The sequence below is a fragment of the Clupea harengus genome, chromosome 19 (genome assembly GCF_900700415.2).
Source record: "Clupea harengus chromosome 19, Ch_v2.0.2, whole genome shotgun sequence".
NCBI lineage: Eukaryota > Metazoa > Chordata > Actinopteri > Clupeiformes > Clupeidae > Clupea > Clupea harengus.
This window is the reverse complement of record NC_045170.1, coordinates 17367310-17385797: the sequence shown is the minus strand read 5'-3', so window position 1 is coordinate 17385797 and position 18488 is coordinate 17367310. Positions and strand designations below refer to the sequence as shown.

The window sequence follows — 18488 nt, the reverse complement described above, 5'->3', positions numbered from 1 at the left end:
AGCAGAACAAAATCACTGTCTGTCAAAATCACTGGTTTCAGACCACACCCTTAACCTGAGTGGGAGGGAGGCAGATTAATTGTATCTTTGCATCATCGAGGGCATGGAACTTTAAAAAGCACGATAGGTAGCGAAGCAGAGAATGGCTCCATTTAAGCATATCATTTCATACTGGAGAGAGTGGCTTCGCTTTCATTAAGATTGGACGGAAGATAAAGCGGTGCTTTCGGCGAGGATCTTTGCAAACAAAAAAAAGGGCTTGTGAAAGGGCAGCGTAATCTGCGACACACCGGTGAAACTCGCCTCTCATCTCAGCTGGCAGATAAGTCTGGCCTGACATATCACAAACACTCCTTAAAGTGGATGAGAGCACATCGGGAAAGTAATTATGATGACATTGTTACCTTTTTTGCAGTAGATACTACAAGCCGAGATGGAGTGCCCTGATAAATAAAATGGCAATTTCTCACCCTCCCCTCTCTCTGGTGTGTGTAGACCCTTCTTGGCTTTCAGTGGCAGGGCCATATTTCCGTCGGAACACTATACCCTGCCCCTACCACCGCACACGGGCACAGCACCTTGATCCAAAATAACCCATCAACAGAACAACACTCATTGCAAATTCTGGAGAAGAAAAAAAAACCACTGTGTTTCCCCCACACCTCTTAAATAGAAATAAACCCCCTAAATAAATAAATAAATACAATTAAATAAATAAATGACAAAAGAAAAGAGTTCAGCCTCCTTGCCTTGACACGCTGTGCCCATGAGGAACTTGAGGGATGCTTATGCTAATGTGCCTCATTAGGGACTTCAGCTGGGCCCAGCGTCCTCTACGGAGCTTCTTTTAAGCAAATCCCACCACCATATCTTTTTATGTTTTGGAGAGCAAAAACAGAAAAAGGGGACATCGCTGATCGTTTGTAGCAGATAGCACTGAATGTGGGGACGGGGGCGGTGGTTGTGTTGGCGGTGGTGGCAGAATCCAATCTCTTTTGCATGAAATAATCGAGAGAATGAGATGCCGGCGGTTACGTTCACGGGGAATTCTCCAGTGAATGTGTTGGCACTGCGGGGTGCCCCGGCATGTGTTGGCTAAGACATATACCCTCAGAAAGAAGCCAAGCGGCCCCTTTCAGAGTCGTGTAACACAACAGAAAGCAGTCATAAAAGTACTGTTTTTTTAGACAGATGAAGCTATTATATGTGAATGGCATGTGGATATCTGTGTTGAATAGAAGAGCACCTGTGTTTGCGGTCCTCTCAAATGGCCAAGGATGGCCATGAAGCATCTGCTACGTTTCCAAAACGGGACCTTGATTCTGATGTCTGCATCATTTTAACCCAGTGTCGTTTGCTTCTGGCAGAAGTCAAAGGCTTAATTTAACAAATTCACAACAGCCAGGCAATTGTGGCGGTTGTTTTGGCAGAAATTCACAATCTACCAAGATATTGGGGAAAATCGTTTTTTATTTTTTTTTAATCCAGATGAAAGCCAGCCAAAACAATCAGTGGAATATTCTTATGTACGCGCTGTATCTTTTACACCGGGCAAAGATTGCTAACAGCGGCAGGATCAGCCAACTTCTTATGCAACCAGACAGTGTTATTTCTGTTGAGATAATAATCAGTCAGCTCCAGGCCAGCTTCAGGGAGGAGACCATACTCTCTCAGTTGCATTCATCCAAAGCAACTGCCAGCAATTCCGCCTTCAGTTAGGAACATACTTAGTTAACCGTCTAAGTGTTGATATAATCGCTTTGTTACGTTCATATAAGCATCCTGTTGCCTGCCAGATCGTGTGCACTGCTATATCATTAGAGGTCTGTCTTGAACTCTCTCAGTTGTACAAAGGGGTTTTTCAGCGCATCCATGACCAACTAACCCCATCATTGTGCCACGTGACATAGCACTGAAACGTTCACCTTGCTCTGACCTGAACACTTCAATTACTGTACTCAGGGAATGCAGCAGAAAAAACCTTTGCCACAAATAAAAATGCTTATTAATATGATACAAAGGCATTTCCTTTCATTTAGGCTTCATTTTCTGTTCATACTTTTAGGCTAGTGGAATAAAAATGACTCTTAAAGCATTACATCTCATTTACAGGTAAGGTATGTTAACCTCGGTGACAACCAACATAGTGCTAACTCAAACCCTAGTATAGGGTTTTCTCCAGGTGTGGGTAGCACAGGTACAGAGAAATCACAACACCTGAGACCAGTTCAGGCTTTTCCCTTTTTCGTCACATGTTCCGAAGTCCTCCTGACCCGCACCCTAATCTTAATCCCACCCTCATCTTAAAACCTAACAACATGAGGAGGACTCTGCCCTCTGTTTGTGCATGTAATGGATGTCGTGACTAGTGAATAGCTTTTGGACTACATTGGGTGCGATGTATAATATGCAAGGACAGTGTGCCCTTTAGTTGAGCTTAAAGCATCTTTTGAGAAAGAATGTACAAAACGCTCATCACTGGGCCTCCCTGAGGTGGCCGTGCATAATGCAACTTGCTGCTGCTGCTGCTGACGCACTGTGTCAAGACAAGTGTTGATTCAAACGCAGAGGCTGGTAATAGAGTGCGTCATGCATCATTTGCATATGTAAATAACATGACTCACAGACAGAAATACCTATCCGATTTGATTAGATGTGAATCGGAATGTCGCAAGTACCTCTGTGTGACAAGTTGTGTCTTCATTTGACACCCCTAACACACACACACACACACACACACACACACACACACACACACACACACACACACCACACACACCACACACACACGCCTCTCTCTGCTTACATGGAGCTGGGCGATGCTGAAGTTGGATTTCACAGGGCACAGTTCCCACGTCTCATTCTCCAGAAACATCCGGAGCTCCTCCAAGCGAGTCCTGCGACAAACAGGACAGGTAACGACAGAGATGGAGAGATAGAGAGATAGAGAGATAGAGAGATAGAGAAAGAGGGAGGGAGGGAGAGAAAAAGAGGGGAAGGAGATAAGAAGAGAGGAGAGGTCAGAATTTGTCAATTAAAGGCCCTTTGCAGTTCCTTTTTGAACTCGGTCCCTGAGGGAAACTCGCGGATATTATATGTGTTGACACAAATACAGCCGGGAAAGGTCACAGGAAGTTTGATCAAGAAATTGAGAGAGTGTCAGAAGAGGGGAGGAGGGGTGTGTGTGTGTGTGTGTGTGTGTGTGTGTGTGTGTGTGAGAGAGTGAGAGTGAGAGTGAGAGTGAGAGTGAGAGAGAGAGAGAGAGAGAGAGAGACACACACACAACTTGAGTGTGAGACAGGGCAGGTGAAAGAGACAGAGATAGAAAGAAACCCACAGGCATATATGAGAGAGGGCACAGAATTAGAAAGCCGAAAAGCCTAGTGTGTTAGAGCCGCACCTATTCTGTGGATACAAAAAAGTCAATGACTGTTCTCTCCCATTAAATGTCAGCATTAGGGATGAGAATTGATAAGATTTTAACGATTCCGATGCCTTATCGATTCCTGCTTATCGATTCGATTCCTTATCGATTCTTTTATCGATTCTTATTGGGCAAGGGGTGAAAAAAAGAGCACAAACGGGTTTATTTACATTCATTTTCTTTTATATAATTTTCTATAATGCTGCACACACCATATACAGTATGTATATACACATTAAAAAAAATTTAAATAACCAAAAACATTTATACATATTCCTCTTGAACTTAAAATAAAACTTACATAACTTAAATAAAATGTATTCTGTTTAATTTAAACATGTTCCTAGAAATTAACCTAACGAAAATCTGGGGCATCTACCGTAGTAAAAGGGTGCAAACCTTTCACCACAAACTTAGTCACTGCTCGGTGACATTTGTTGATCCTCTCCTCGGTAATTTTATTTTTCCCTGCCTCGAAGAAAGGATGGGCTAGAGGTGTACAAGACGTGCTAGCTGTAGCCTGTGACCCAGACAGACTACCAGCCTCTGAACCGGTCTGACTCTGAACGTCATCAGCTAAATTGGATGGAAATGGAGATTATCTATATAGTGAAAGCTGGTTTACACAATGAAACAAATGGCACTAACAAAATCGCTGAATTTGCTGAGCTGACATAAAGCCACATTAAGAGGGGAGGCAAACACTACCTCTGCCTCAATGTAGGGGGCTGAAAATGGAAGACTCTATAGCCAAGCTAGCGTAGCTATATGCTAAGTTTAATAATGGATTAAAAGGCGATATGCTCAGTTTAATAATGGGTTGACACGAAAACGCGAACGTTTGCTGATAACACACGCCCTCCGATAATTAACACCGTTACGATCAAACATTTCTCAAAACTGGACTTTCAATCCAAACGTGAAATGATCAATAATGGGAGACCAATGCCGGAGCTAAAATGTATGCTTCAAACGAAGGGACAGAAGATAACTTGATCGACTACACACAATAAAGGCAAATTGCTTCACACAGTGAGTGGTTGTGATCACTTTTGAAGAGTTCCCCTTGACAGAAAGAGATGAAGCGCCGACATTAGCTGAGCTGCTGCATGCATCGAAGACATGACATTCCTGTAATTTAATTCCATGCTGTGTGTTCACATGCATATTCATATTTGTTGTATTTCCTCCCTTCGACGAAATAGACTTTTTACACAGGTTACAAGTGGCGTAGGTGTCATTTTTGTCGTGTGAAATAGAGCCAAACTTTAGAACGCTTCTGCCTAGTTGCCATGTTTGCTGCAGTCTGAAGAAGAAACTAAAAAAGTTCGCGCATGCGCAACGCCACAAAGGACCGATAGCAGAACCGTTAAAGAATTTGGCTGACGATTCCAAACAATCGGTTCACTAGGAACCGGTTCTAAAAAAGAACCGGTTCTCGATTCTCATCCCTAGTCAGCATGGATAATCCTCTGGATCCGTGCCAACACACTGATCTTGCCTCTCTTGAACCTTCAACCGCAGCCAGGTATCAACCACAGTCAGGTATCAACCACAGCCAGGTATCACCCGCAGACAGGTATCAACCGCAACCAGGTATTAACCACAGACAGGTATCAACCAAAGACAGGTATCAACCGCAGACAGGTATCAACCGCAGACAGGTATCAAACGCAGACAGGTATCAACCGCAGACAGGCATCAACCACAGACAGGTATCAACCACAGCCAGGTATCAACCACAGACAGGTATCAACCACAGACAGGTATCAACCACAGACAGGTATCAACCGCAGACAGGTATCAACCGCAGACAGGTATCAACCGCAAGCAGGTAAAAAATGTGGCTAAAAAAAAAAAATCAAGCTACTCTGCTTCAGTGGCATCCAACCCGCCTCCACCTCTGAATTTGCATACATCTCCATACATTGGCATCACGCCATGCATCACATTCACCATTACTGCTGATCAGAAGAGGAGAGGGGAGAGGTTAGGGAGGTAGTCATCTTTTATTTGTGCACTAAAGCCGAGGGGCACAATATTTTTTCTAATGACAAGGCGCATTAACGCGAGGTAGCGTGATGATTGAGGCGACCCCCACTCTCAAGTGCCTGATGGGTAATCAGTTTATGGAATTTTATGGAAAATGATGCCCAAAGAGTAAAGGGAAAAAAAGTGCCAGAATCCTATCCAAGAGGTGTTTAGGGCTGGGTGGGGGGTGAGGGGATGTGGACGCAGACATCACATCATGAGCTGGTGGCTGACATTGGTTTGGATGCTTGCCACCCTGTGCTAACCTAGGAAGTGCTGGCCATTAAGCCTGCAACTGTGTTTGCCTGCCTGCTTGTGTGCACCTGTCAAAACTAAATGGGCTGCCATCACTCACTGATCAGGAATCTATATGTGTGTGTGTGTGTGTGTGTGTGTGTGTGTGTGTGTGTGTGTGTGTGTGTGTGTGTGTGCGTGCGTGTGTTTGAAGGTGTGCGTGTGTTTGAAGGTGTGTGTGTGCGTGCGTGCGTGCATTCGTGCGTGCTTGTATGTGCGCATGTGCATGTTTGCAGGTGTGTGTGTGTGCGTGTGTGGTGTGCGTGTGCGTGTGTAAAAGGAAGCAAATGCTCAGGAAGCTTGAGTGCACTATGAAGTGAGTAAAGATGCATCAATGTCCAGCTCTTAGGAAGCCCGAGTCACTCCTACATTGGTGCTTGCTTGTGTGTGTGTGTGTATCTTTATGCGTGTGTGTGTGTATCTTTATGCGTGTTTGTGTGTATATGTAAGTGTTTGTGTGCATGCATGCGTGCGTGGGAGAGAAACATTCTGTGGTCATTATTCACCGCAGGCATCTGCCAGGTGCGTGTGGCGCTGATGTTTTTTTTTTAAATCTCTGCATTTTGCATTTAAATAAGCACATTTACACTGCATGCTTTGTTTTTGCGTGCGTGTCTGTATGTTTTTACACACGATTGCTGGATTCCGTGTGCTATTCATCTCTTTCGCAGCCCACATCCCACTCTTGGATACGGTACCGACAACCTGTCATCATTAGCATACAATTAGCATTCGGCTAGGGCAAGGGGCACGCAAGCTGAGCGGTTCACTTCCCCTGGCAGCATGGGCGGTGGCAGGCATGGGCAGCCCCATGGCACACATGACAGATAAGGAGGATTAATCCCTGTGCCCATGAACTGAGAGTATGTGAGTTTCTCAAAAGAGAGCGACTGAGTAGAGTGAGAGAAAGGGGGAGAGAGGGAGGAAGGGGAGGAAAGAAAGAAAGAGAGAGCGAGACAAACATAAGAACAGAAAATGGGCTGGAAACTGAGTGAAGTACCGTAATTTCCGGACTATTGAGCGCACCTGAATATAAGCCTCACCCACTGAAATTAAAAATAATTATTATTTTTAACATAAATAAGCCGCACATGTCTATAAGCCGCAGGTGCCTACCGGTACATTGAAACAAATTAACTTTACACAGGCTAAAATGAAAGTAATAGAATAGTGATGCATATAATTAGTTTTGCCAGTTACGATAAGTGCACTGTTGCTTTAAGAGAGCACAGTTGCAAGAGTCAATCAGAAGCTAGAACGTTAGATTGAAGAAAGATGCTAGTTTGAAACCAGTGAGCTAAAGAACTTGAAAAGACTGGATTTGTATTGTTGTAAACTTTTTTTTTATGGTCTAAAGTGTTTTGAGTTGAGTTCTGTCTACGCCGGTAGACTGTGGTTATTTTGACATTAGTTAAGTTATTGAGAGATACTGAGAAATCGCGTGGAGCTAAGCATCCATGCGGCTGCATCCATGCTAGCATCCTAGCTCCACAAAGCCACCGTAAACACAAAGACACCGTATACAGTCACAGGTATAATAATCCATAAATTAGCCGCGTCATTGTTTAAGCCGCGAGGTTCAAAGCGTGGGAAAAAAGTAGCGGCTTATAGTCCGGAAATTACGGTATAGCCAGGATATGAGAGTAAGAAGGATCGAGGCTGAGAAAAAAAAAAAGGGGGAAAATAAGATCATAGACAGAAATGGCTTTCGAGAGAGAGAGAACAAGAGGGAAAAGGAAGGAGAAGACCTCCCTGCTTGGCGTACCCCGGAGACGTCATGATCATGGGTCTCACCTGTGGTAGTTCTTGAAGTAGTTGACGCTCTGACGCTTGATAGACTCCTGAAGGACCTCGGAGCGGCTGCCACAGAACTCCTCCCCCACCTGCATCAGCCTGGGAAGCAACACGAGAGAGAGAGAGAGAGAGGATACAAAAAAGGGAGGTTGAATCTTGTTAATTAACCCCATTTAGTCCAGGCAAAATAGCGTTTTACGACAGACTAATTGTAAAAGATTTTTTTTCAGCATAGATCATTTCTATGAGGTGTCCAGAACAACATACTAAAAGTCCTAAGAAATCCTAGTTGAGGAAATATGTTTAATTCTCATCAATCTGAGATGTGTGCTAATAATGAATGGCAAAAATACACCTCAAAAATTTAATTTTTTTCCTTTACTCCTATCAAAATGAAACTTTACACAATGAAAGTACCCATGAAAAGTAAAACAATTTGTATTACAAGTTTCTTTTGAAATTAATTTGTATATGCAAATGAGCTATACACTAATCGAATATGCCCAAAATACATCCAAATAGGCTTATTTTTTTCCTTTACTCCTACCACAATAAAACTTTACATAGTAAAAGTATACATGAAAAGTAACTTTTTTTGTATTACAAGTTTCTTTTGAAATTAATTTGAATATGCACATGAGCTCCACACTTATTGAATATGTCCATAGGCAGAAACACCTTCATATGTATGACAAATACATCGGCCCAATCTTCATCCAATCATCCTACTGCCAATGGGAGATGGCAATGCTGCTTTTAGACTGGCCTCTAACCTGAAAACTGCCTGGCTTGGTAGTACCTGCCAGGGGTATGGTGTTTCTGCCTATGCAATTAGGACATATTCAATAAGTGTGATGCTCATGTGCATATTTAAATTCATTTAAAAAGAAACTTGTAATACAAAAAAAGTTACTTTTCATGTATACTTTTACTATGTAAAGTTTTATTGTGGTAGGAGTAAAGGAAAAAAATAAGCCTATTTGGATGTATTTTGGGCATATTCGATTAGTGTATAGCTCATTTGCATATTAAAATTCATTTTCAAAGAAACTTGTAATACAAAAAAATTTACTTTTCATGGGTACTTTCATTGTGTAAAGTTTCATTTTGATAGGAGTAAAGGAAAAAAATTACATTTTTGAGGTGTATTTTTGCCATGCATTATTAGCACACATCTCAGATTGATGAGAATTAAACATATTTCCTCAACTAGGATTTCTTAGGACTTTTAGTATGTTGTTCTGGACACCTCATAGAAATGATCTATGCTGAAAAAAATTCTTTTACAATTAATTCTATTATTGGCTCCAAAAAGGGTTAATTTGCCTGGCCTATTAGGTTATGTCAGACAGGAGATGGCATGGCTGACGCTTTGCAAAGAGAAGCCCATTCATGATCCCAAGTGACCCGTGAGAACGGGAGCGGGAACTTCCCCACGGTGCCGTGGCCCTAACAGTCCCCGTAATTGACAAGTTCGTCGCCTGGAGGCTGATTAACACTACAGCAGAACAAGTGAGCTCATTGATGGTATTCTTTTTCTCTGTTTTGTTGTTGTTCTTTTGCCCCGCTCATGAGGAGCAGGGGGGTTTTGAACACCAACTAGGGGAAAAGTTAGAAAGGACGGGGGGGTGGGGAGTGGCGCTTCAGCTGTCAAAGCCTGTCCTACCCCTGCTGGTGCAATTAGCGCTAATGAGGACGCGGCGTTCACTTTACCTGCGGATGACATCGAGGACCACGATGAAGTCGTCGTACTTGAAGTTGGACATGTCCGTTCCCAGCAAGTAAGCCTTCACTTTCAGTTGGACGTCCTGCGGGAGATAAGGAGGCGGACACGTGTCACCAGGGGAGAGGGTTTGAGTGTTGATGTGAATGAGAGAGGGAAAGAGGGGGGGAGGAGGGAGAGGAAAATGACAAGCAGAGGAATGAAGCTGTAGCCCGAGTCAATGTCGGCGAAGCAGAGACCAAAAAACGAGAGCGAGGAAGACATTTCAAGCGAGTTCGCTGGTGAGAAACACAGAGAGAAAAAAGGGACGGGGTGTAAAAGGGGCAAAAGAGACTCATGAAGATGTGTGAGAGAAACGGGAAGAGTGAACAAAGATGGAGAGACAAACAGAATCAGAGGAGAAAGACAGAAAAAAGAAACAGACTCAGGCAAAATGAGAGAGTAGAAAAAAAATACAAGAAATAGACAGATAGACAGACAGACAGATAGATATAATAGACAGACAGATAAGGTAGAGAGACAGACAGACTGTAGGAGAGCGGGAGCCCACCTGCCAGATGCGGGTGAGGCCATGCTCCAGCTTCCTCTTCACGTAGGTGCGGCCCACCACCGCCTCATCGGACCCGTCTTCACTGCTGCCCTCTGCAGGAAGACAGGTGTCAGTGCACCCCAAACCTGCAGCACAAACATCTTTTTGTCAAACCATCCTCTAACCTCCGCACCCGTATCACAGCTTATTATTTCTGCCTAACAGGCTGACCTGGCCTCTCAAAACATTCATGAGAGAGCAGTGAGGCCTTGCACCACTGTCTGAGCACCTATATCTCATCACGCGCCTTGCGTCGGATAGGCTTTCGAGTACCGCTATTCATGTGTCCATTCCGCCTGCATTAGAGCGGCCTTGGTACCCCTTAGCATTTAAAGCCAAGTTCACAGCGGTCACTTCTGCCGGAGGACGTCGGGACAAAAAAATAAATAGATAAATAAAAGACATGGTGATCCAGACAGGGGTGTGGGTGTAGGATGCGACGGTGACATCCTTCCTCCCTCCCGTCTCTCCCAGTGCCCCCTAACCACCCTTTCCTGAAGGCAATCAGACTAATAAGCTGCTTGGGGTTGACATCGGCAGAGCGGCTGTTCATCATAACGCTTGCTGGCCGGCATGTCAGCAGATGACGCAAGCAGCGCCACGCGCGATGGCGTTAGCGTCGTCGACCCAGCGACCCCGCTGTAATTTTACTGTTATGTCAAAAAAGGTGTGAGCGCTAAAGGACAAAAAAAAAATAAACCTACGTCAAAAGAGAGATGAAAGACACATTCTGATGCACACATCACTGGGGGGTAAAAGAGGGTTGACATAGGGCACAGGTTCAGAGAGGCCTTGGGATTTCCTGCTCCGGGCTTGGCGGTTGGATGCCACTGCAAATGTGTGACAGAAAGTGGCTGGAGCATGCCCTTCGCAATCAAGTCTTCCCGTCAGGCTTGGCCATGTAAAATGAATGGTCGCTTGCGATGGCGGTCGAGGGAGGGACGATAAATGGGAAAGATGGGATGGGGGTGAGGATGTTGTACTTGACCTCTGCACGACGCGCATTGTCATCGAAACAGCGGCAGGAGCAGAACAGATGGAGGAGTGGGAGTAGAGAGAAGAGAGAGCAGGGGAGTCATGAGAGGATGTCCACTCGCACGCACACCAAATCAGACCGCAAAGCACGAGAAATTCATTAGTCACTGTTGGAAAAGAAAGAAAAGGACAGGAAAACGAAGAAAAAATAAATAAAAGAAGGAGAAAACTATGTTCTCCATTAACACTAGAACACCATTTGGCACCAGCGCGAGGCGAATCGCAAGATTTTTAAAGCGACGTTGAGTGGCACAGAAAGGCAAACATCGTGGCGCGAGGTGTCAAGGAACTTGCCAGAACTGCGGCCAATGCCAGAGATTGGGGATGGAGGAATGCGTGAGTGTTTCTCCACGGACGAGAGCAAGCCAAGACACCATTGCGCTGCGGTTTCTTCATCAATCCCCACGGAGACGCAAGTTCTCTCCATCTTTCTTTTTGGAAGAGGAACAATGCGGCTGAGCGTCGGTCAGGTCGTAGGCTGTCATTACTATCGCTGCAGCCTCGTCGTCAATCAACCTACGTTTCTGGATTTGGTTTTCTCTTTCAGGTTCACCTCAGGTTCACCTGCAGGAGAATCTAAGAGCCCAGGACACAACGGTTCCACATAGTCGTTTGAGTCTGCAAAACCCTTCATCAATAACCCCTCTGTATGTCTTGGACATTAGAAAGCAGGGTTATTGATTTCTGCCTAGAGTCGTGTAACGGAAAATACATTTCATGAACAAGTCACAAGTGCACTCTGAACATGAGCGTAAGGTGTGTGTGTCTGCTTGTGTGCATATGTGTGTGTGTGTGTGCGCGCAAGCATATGTGGGTGGTGGTGGTTTGGCTACAAAGCCTGAGGGAACCACCGACCTTTCCTACAACAGCAAAGATACTTTGTACCTTACATACACACACACACACACACACACACACACACACACACACACACACACACACACACACACACAAACATCCCCTGGGAAGGGTCCTTCAGCTAAGAGAAACAGACTGAAGGCTATGAGCTGGGGGGAACAAACCGGGCAGAAGGCTGAAGGCGGCAGATGACGCCGGTACATGATGGCAGTCAAAGGGAGGAAAGGGCAAGAGGGACTGCTGCCCTGCAGGAGCCCCAACAGTGCCAGCTGGGGGGGGGGGATACCCAGCACACCCCCATCTGATGGGAGCAATGAGGAAAGAAGCAGCCATCTGCACTCACGCTGTCTATTAAAAATAGAATGGAGCCAGGTATGGTATGGAAAAGACGGGGAAAGAGGGAGATTTTTTTGAATAATGCGATACTGTATGATTATACAAAATGTTTTTTTACAAAAGAGTGAATTGCGAAGCCTGAAACACATCTATGATAAGGTCATTATAATCGTGACGCGCAATGCCTGAAAAAAAAAATGCATCTCCGCAATATCTACCATCATATAAAAGCACCATGCAGTTTGCATTTCAACTTAAAAGAAATGGGTCAGCCTACTTCAAGTTAGTATCTCTGAAGCGTTTGAGTTATGTTTGCCTCTACTGTGCAAAATAACTAAGTCGCGTAGCTTAAAACACTGTCAGAGCTCTTTTCCAGCCCCTAGTCACACCTGAATGATGTAGACTTTGGAGGAGAATTAAAGAGCTCCTTGGCCACTGCTGACAACGGAGTTGATTTTTCCCCTCATTGCTGCGTTCCAGGAGGAGAGAGTGGCGATGCTATACGCAGCCCCAACATAAATCACCAACGGCCAACTGCTGCACAAAGCAAGAAAACACTGCCGCCCAGGCCGTGCCTCCGCTTTTCAACAAAACACACACACACAAAAAGCAGACGTACCAAAAACACACACACACACACACACACAAAAACACTAGTATTATGTTGCACATGCACGCACAAAAAAAACAACCACACTGGTTCAGATGTACAGACGTTATCTCTGTCTCTCTCTCTCACACACACACACACACACACACACACTCCTCTGCAGTCTTGGCTGTATTGGTGGAAACACAGCTTTACTGCCTTCAGTCATCAAGAAAACAAATGACACAACAACAGAACCACACAACAAGCTGGGCCCTTTCCTAAAGCCCTGTTTTTTACAGAGTAGGAGGCTCTGCTCACAGCCTTAAACTTGAAATGGCTGAATTAGACTTAATGAACTGTGTATGTAAGGATGTGCCCATTTGTGCGTGCGTGTGTGTGTGTGTGTGTGTGTACAGAATACACACACGCCTCAAACTGCCACTTTTTGCTCATAATGCCACAGAATGATAGTTTCATGCTCTGCCAACTCTCACAGCTAAATGGAGATTTCGTTTTTTATCTTTTGTTCATTCAGCTCAAGCGCTCACTTCGTGTGATGCATTCTTATTATTTTTGGTTCTGTCAGGTGCGTTTGATGTCCGTCCGTCCCCCCCCCCCAACCTACCTCCCTCTTCAGTGTAAGGAGACAGTCAATGTGTACACCCCATTAAAAATCTAAACGCATAAATATCTCAGAGCCTCTGCAGGGGGTGTGGAAAAAGGGTCCTGTGTGTTTGTGTGAGAGGATGTGTTTTTATGAAACTGAAGGTGACCTTGGTCGGCGTCAATCTCAAATATTCAGGAGCAGTGGAGATGACGTTTCACTCATCTCTCTGGACCAGAGAGAAACTGTGACTGAAACCTGGCGTACACTGCGGCAGCAACAGCAGCCTATGAGTTTAATGCATTTAGTTGAATCTCTTCCTTCTGTAACCTGCTTAAAGATCTGATTCTGTCCAAAGTGAAAGGTAAGAGTGACCCAACAGCGCATGCCGACCGTGTCTCAAAAAATTTAGATCTGAACAGAAGCAGAACTGATGAGAAGAAAGAGGAAAAAGACATTTCTTTTTTTCCCTCTTCGCCTGGTTCACAAAAGCTTGGAAATAGCTCACGACTCACTGCCTTAAAGAGAAAGATGGAAACACAAAAGAGATGGATGAGAGAGACGGAGAAGAGATACAGAGATGGAGGAGAGATAGTGACGTACAGAAGAGATGGAGAACAGAGAGAGAGATGGAGAACAGAGAGAGACGGAGGAGAGAGAAGCCTGAGCCTGATCTCCACCCTCCAAAGCCTTCACTGCGTCCTCAGCAGGTCCACAGTAGTGTCAGTAGTGGTGGGTATCATTAGGACTTTATCAATACAGATACTGCTCATTGCTCATGCGGAGAAGAGATACAGAGATGGAGGAGAGATAGTGACGTACAGAAGAGATGGAGAACAGAGAGAGAGATGGAGAACAGAGAGAGACGGAGGAGAGAGAAGCCTGAGCCTGATCTCCACCCTCCAAAGCCTTCACTGCGTCCTCAGCAGGTCCACAGTAGTGTCAGTAGTGGTGGGTATCATTAGGACTTTATCAATACAGATACTGCTCATTGCTCATGCCCTTCTATGTTGCGCATAGGAACCCGTGGTGCGTATCTATTAACTGTCTTACTTTATACAACTTTAATTCTATATCTATTAGCCCACTTTACTTTTGATGTCCTTGTCAAATGGTGAACGAGAAAGGAAGCCATTGCTGTTGTATACATCCACCTGTTTGACCTTTTTTGCTATTGAACAACCTAATGACTGTGTTGGACACCTCATCAAGGTGCTGTCACCATGTCTACAAATGGCAAAATTTCGATTTCAATAAATAGTCACAGGGTTTATCCTGACATTTTGTTGTGACAGCTGATCAAACAAACAAACAAAACAAACAAACAAAACAAACAAACAAACCAAACATTCACTGAAACATGTGCACACTGTTATATGTGGCTCACTCCAGCACTCACTGATGCACAGTGTAGAGAACACATGACCCCGGAACACTGCATTCTTCCATGGCCTTCACCGCAACCGGATAACATGTCTGTCTTTCAAGCATCTATTTAGAGACCCTTTCGGTATTAAGCATTCTTTCTCTTCCTGACAACAATGAATTACTGACTACCTAAATCAAAGAGTAGGACGAGGGACCCCTGCACATGATAAGTCAAGAGCTGCTACCCAGGAATGCTCTTGGAAGCTCACAAGGACAAACGCAATACGCTCCTCTCTCTCGACACCCATCGGTTAGGAAACGACCTCCTGGGTTGTCTTCCCGTCTGTGATATACGAGTGGCGGTCTGCCTCCGCTTGCAGACAGGGCTTGGGTGTTCTTGGAGAGGGAAGGGGGCTGATGGAAAGAGCATCCATAGCCGTGGCCCGCCAGAGACGAGCAGGGCAGACAACTCGTCCACATCTCCAGCTTGAGCTAGCCAAACCTCTGGAGCGTGGCTTAGGAACAACAAAAGCCTTTGTCATCCACCCACACACACACACACAGGCAGACAGACAGACAGACAGGCAGACACACAAACACACACACACACACACACAGACAGACAGTGCGTGTGGGAGAGTGTTTACATGCGTCTTTGTAACTATGTGTACAGCACCATCAGTCCATCCATCAGTCATGGTTTCACAAAAGTCTCAACAGGGAGTATAGGACATTGGCATCACAGGATAGATGAGCTGTATTCTCTTCATACTGGGAGCTGGAGGAGAGGCTGGCGAGGTTGCTTAGCAGTCTGATGGACCTAACAGATGAGAGGATAATCGACAACCTTCTAAACGAAAAACACAAAGGCTGGAGAGGTACATATGTACATATACAAACCCTGTGTGGAGCTATCAATCCCCAAATGTGAAGTTTATGCATCTTCTATCCTATGGATTGGCTGAGCATCTCCTTGCAAAGCTCATCTATGTTTTGTGTTGGTTTGTGTTGGTTTGTGTTGTACATTGTTTGTTTAAACCTGTACTCCAACCAGATCTTACAGAGGTAAGGTCACTGACTTCCAGGCCATGGTTGCCTGTGATTGGTGAGAGGGTTGCCTGGTGAGGGGACGTGTATGGCCTGTGATTGGTGAGAGGGTTGCCTGGTGAGGGGACGTGTATGGCCTGTGATTGGTGAGAGGGTTGCCTGGTGAGGGGACGTGTATGGCCTGTGATTGGTGAGAGGGTTGCCTGGTGAGGGGATGTGTATGGCCTGTGATTGGGGAGAGAGCTGCCAGGTGAGGGGTCGTCTACGGCCTGTGATTGGTGAGAGGGTTGCCTGGTGAGGGGACGTGTATGCCCTGTGATTGGGGAGAGAGCTGCCAGGTGAGGGGTCGTGTACGGCCTGTGAGCTCCAAATAAGCAGCTTTTAATGGTTAATGCCGAGACGTCCGACAAACACATGAGGTTCCACTGGGGGTTAATTTTGTGCATGTGTGTGTGTTAGTGTATGTGTGTGTGTACTTGTGTATGCGCTTGTGTGTCTCACTGGTGGTTTGTCACCTCTAATTCTACCCTACTTGCGAGTTCCAGAGCACAGGCTTGTAATAATGAATTGCGAGAGTGATTAAAAGGAGGATGGATAGATGGGTTAGGATAGATGGGATTCATTTCAAAAGCGAAATAAACAATAACGGGCAAATAACTGCATCCATTAAAAGGATGATGGCGCTTTATGGGCGCATTACATTAATTAGAGATATATTGTCGTTTGCCTTCTCAACCTTCACCAAAGAGGGGGCTAGGGGTGAGCAATTAATTCTGCAAAAGAGCAAGAGAGAGTGGGAAAGAAAGAATAGAGAACTGATATATATGTGAATGGTGTGTGTGTGTTAAGTGCATACAGAATGTGTACACACACACACAAACACACACACACACAAACAAACAAGTGTACACACACACACACACACACACACACACACACACACACACACACACACACACACACACACACACACACACACACACACACACACACACACACACACGCACAAGCACACAGCTATAACTTTTATTTTGGAGTTTCTGCAAGGACACAGTTGATGACAAATCATTCCAGTGCTTAACTGGCTGATTGTAGCTGGACAGCTTGCATGGACGATAAAGATAACGGATCACAACCCTGCCTCCACCTCAACCACCACCACCCACCACTCACCCCCCACCCTCCACCAATCAAGGCCAGCAGGAAATGTAACGAACATCCGCTTGCACTTCAAACACAAACCCAAAATTGTAAGCTCAATGGCAGATCCCCAGTTGTTCCTGCTAGAAATGCAATTACCCTCGAGCAGAGCGCTACCATAACAGTGAGCATTTCAGAAATTAATTCCTTTCCATTTTTTGAAAAGGAACAATGGGCACAGTGAGTTTTACAGTTCATATTGAGGTTCCCCACATCCCAGCTTCTAAGGACAAAAGGACCATAAAAATATATATAAATGCATACATCAATCAGGACTGTGTGTCTATTTATCTCCTTGAAGAGTAGAGAGAGAGAGAGGGAGAGAGAGAGAGAAACGGGAGGAGAGAGAAAGACCTAAAGTACAGCCCAATGATAAAGGAAACGATATGCCAGTGGAGCTGGAACGGGGGGGGGGGGCTCAGTAATCACAGACGTAAAAACACATGATTTGCATGATTTACTGTTGCTAGATTTATTTTAACATGTAGCCTATGTTTGTTAATCTCAACCAACCAACCCCCCCCCCATCCACCCCCAGACGCACACACACACAAATTAACAAATCAGTCTATTATAACTTGATTAGGTTATTGTAGCGTGGAAAGTGTTGCTGATTCTGAGAGCCGAAAGTGCAAGGAAAAATGACCACCCCCCACCCCACGCTTCCAGTGCCCCTGTTGTGTGCAAGTGGTGGTGGTGGGGGGGGGGGGGGCTCTGCCTCTCCAGCCTGAAGCATCAAAGCAGGGAGATCTAACTGATGACACAAGCAAGATGGCCACACTTTTCCACAGATAAGCCTGTCCAGGCAGCAACTGCTTACTTCCAGTGTCCTCCCGACTTACAGACTCTTCCTTAGCCTCACTGAGAGAGTGAGAGCGAGAGAGAGAGAGAGAGAGAGAGAGAGAGAGAGAGAGGGTGAGACAGAGAGGAGTGGGAGACAGAGCGAGAGATGGAGAGAGAAAGAGCTTCCAACAGCAAGAAGAAAGAAGACAGAGAAAAGACGTGATTGGGAGAGAGACAGGAAGAATGAGAGTAGGGTGAACTTAAAGCTACAACTTTTGCAATCCCAATTTTTGAGGTATGTTTTTTTATGAGCTTTTGGTATCGCCTTCAAATGAATTGTGATGGAATATGGTCATGTGAAGGTCAGATAAACACACCTGTTGATCCCACTAGCCATCCAGGCTACGCACTATGCACAAGCCTTCACAACACGTCATTACCAACAATATCACCAAAAGAACCCAGTTAGCACGTTAGAAAGATGTATCAGTGCCAGCTGGGCTCTTGGTGGTGTTTGCAAGGTTTTTGAATATTTTTTAGGGTAAGTATCCATAATGCTTCTTCAAAGATTTATTTTTGGGCTTTTTATGCCTTTATTTGGACAGGACAGTGAAGCTATGACAGGAAGCGAGGCGGAGAAGAGGTGGGGAGAGGATTGGGAAATGACATCAGGCCAGACTTGAACCTGTGTCCCCTCGGGCAATGTAGCCCGTAAGTGTGGGGGCTTTATAGCCATAATGCTTCTTAATTAAAAGGAAGAGTGACCAAAAGAAGACAGAGGGGTGATCAAGACAAAAGAGATACACATAC

The 18488-nt window shown here is 45.1% G+C and overlaps 1 protein-coding gene across 1 annotated transcript in view; it reads right to left on the bottom strand.

Annotated features, from left to right (window-relative positions):
- vps50 (VPS50 EARP/GARPII complex subunit) overlaps nucleotides 1-18488 on the bottom strand; it is a 122111-nt gene that overhangs the window by 54009 nt on the left and 49614 nt on the right. The window contains 4 exon segments of the mRNA XM_012829581.3: nucleotides 2807-2897; nucleotides 7544-7642; nucleotides 9257-9351; nucleotides 9817-9908. Coding sequence (XP_012685035.2) covers nucleotides 2807-2897; nucleotides 7544-7642; nucleotides 9257-9351; nucleotides 9817-9908 — 377 coding nt within the window.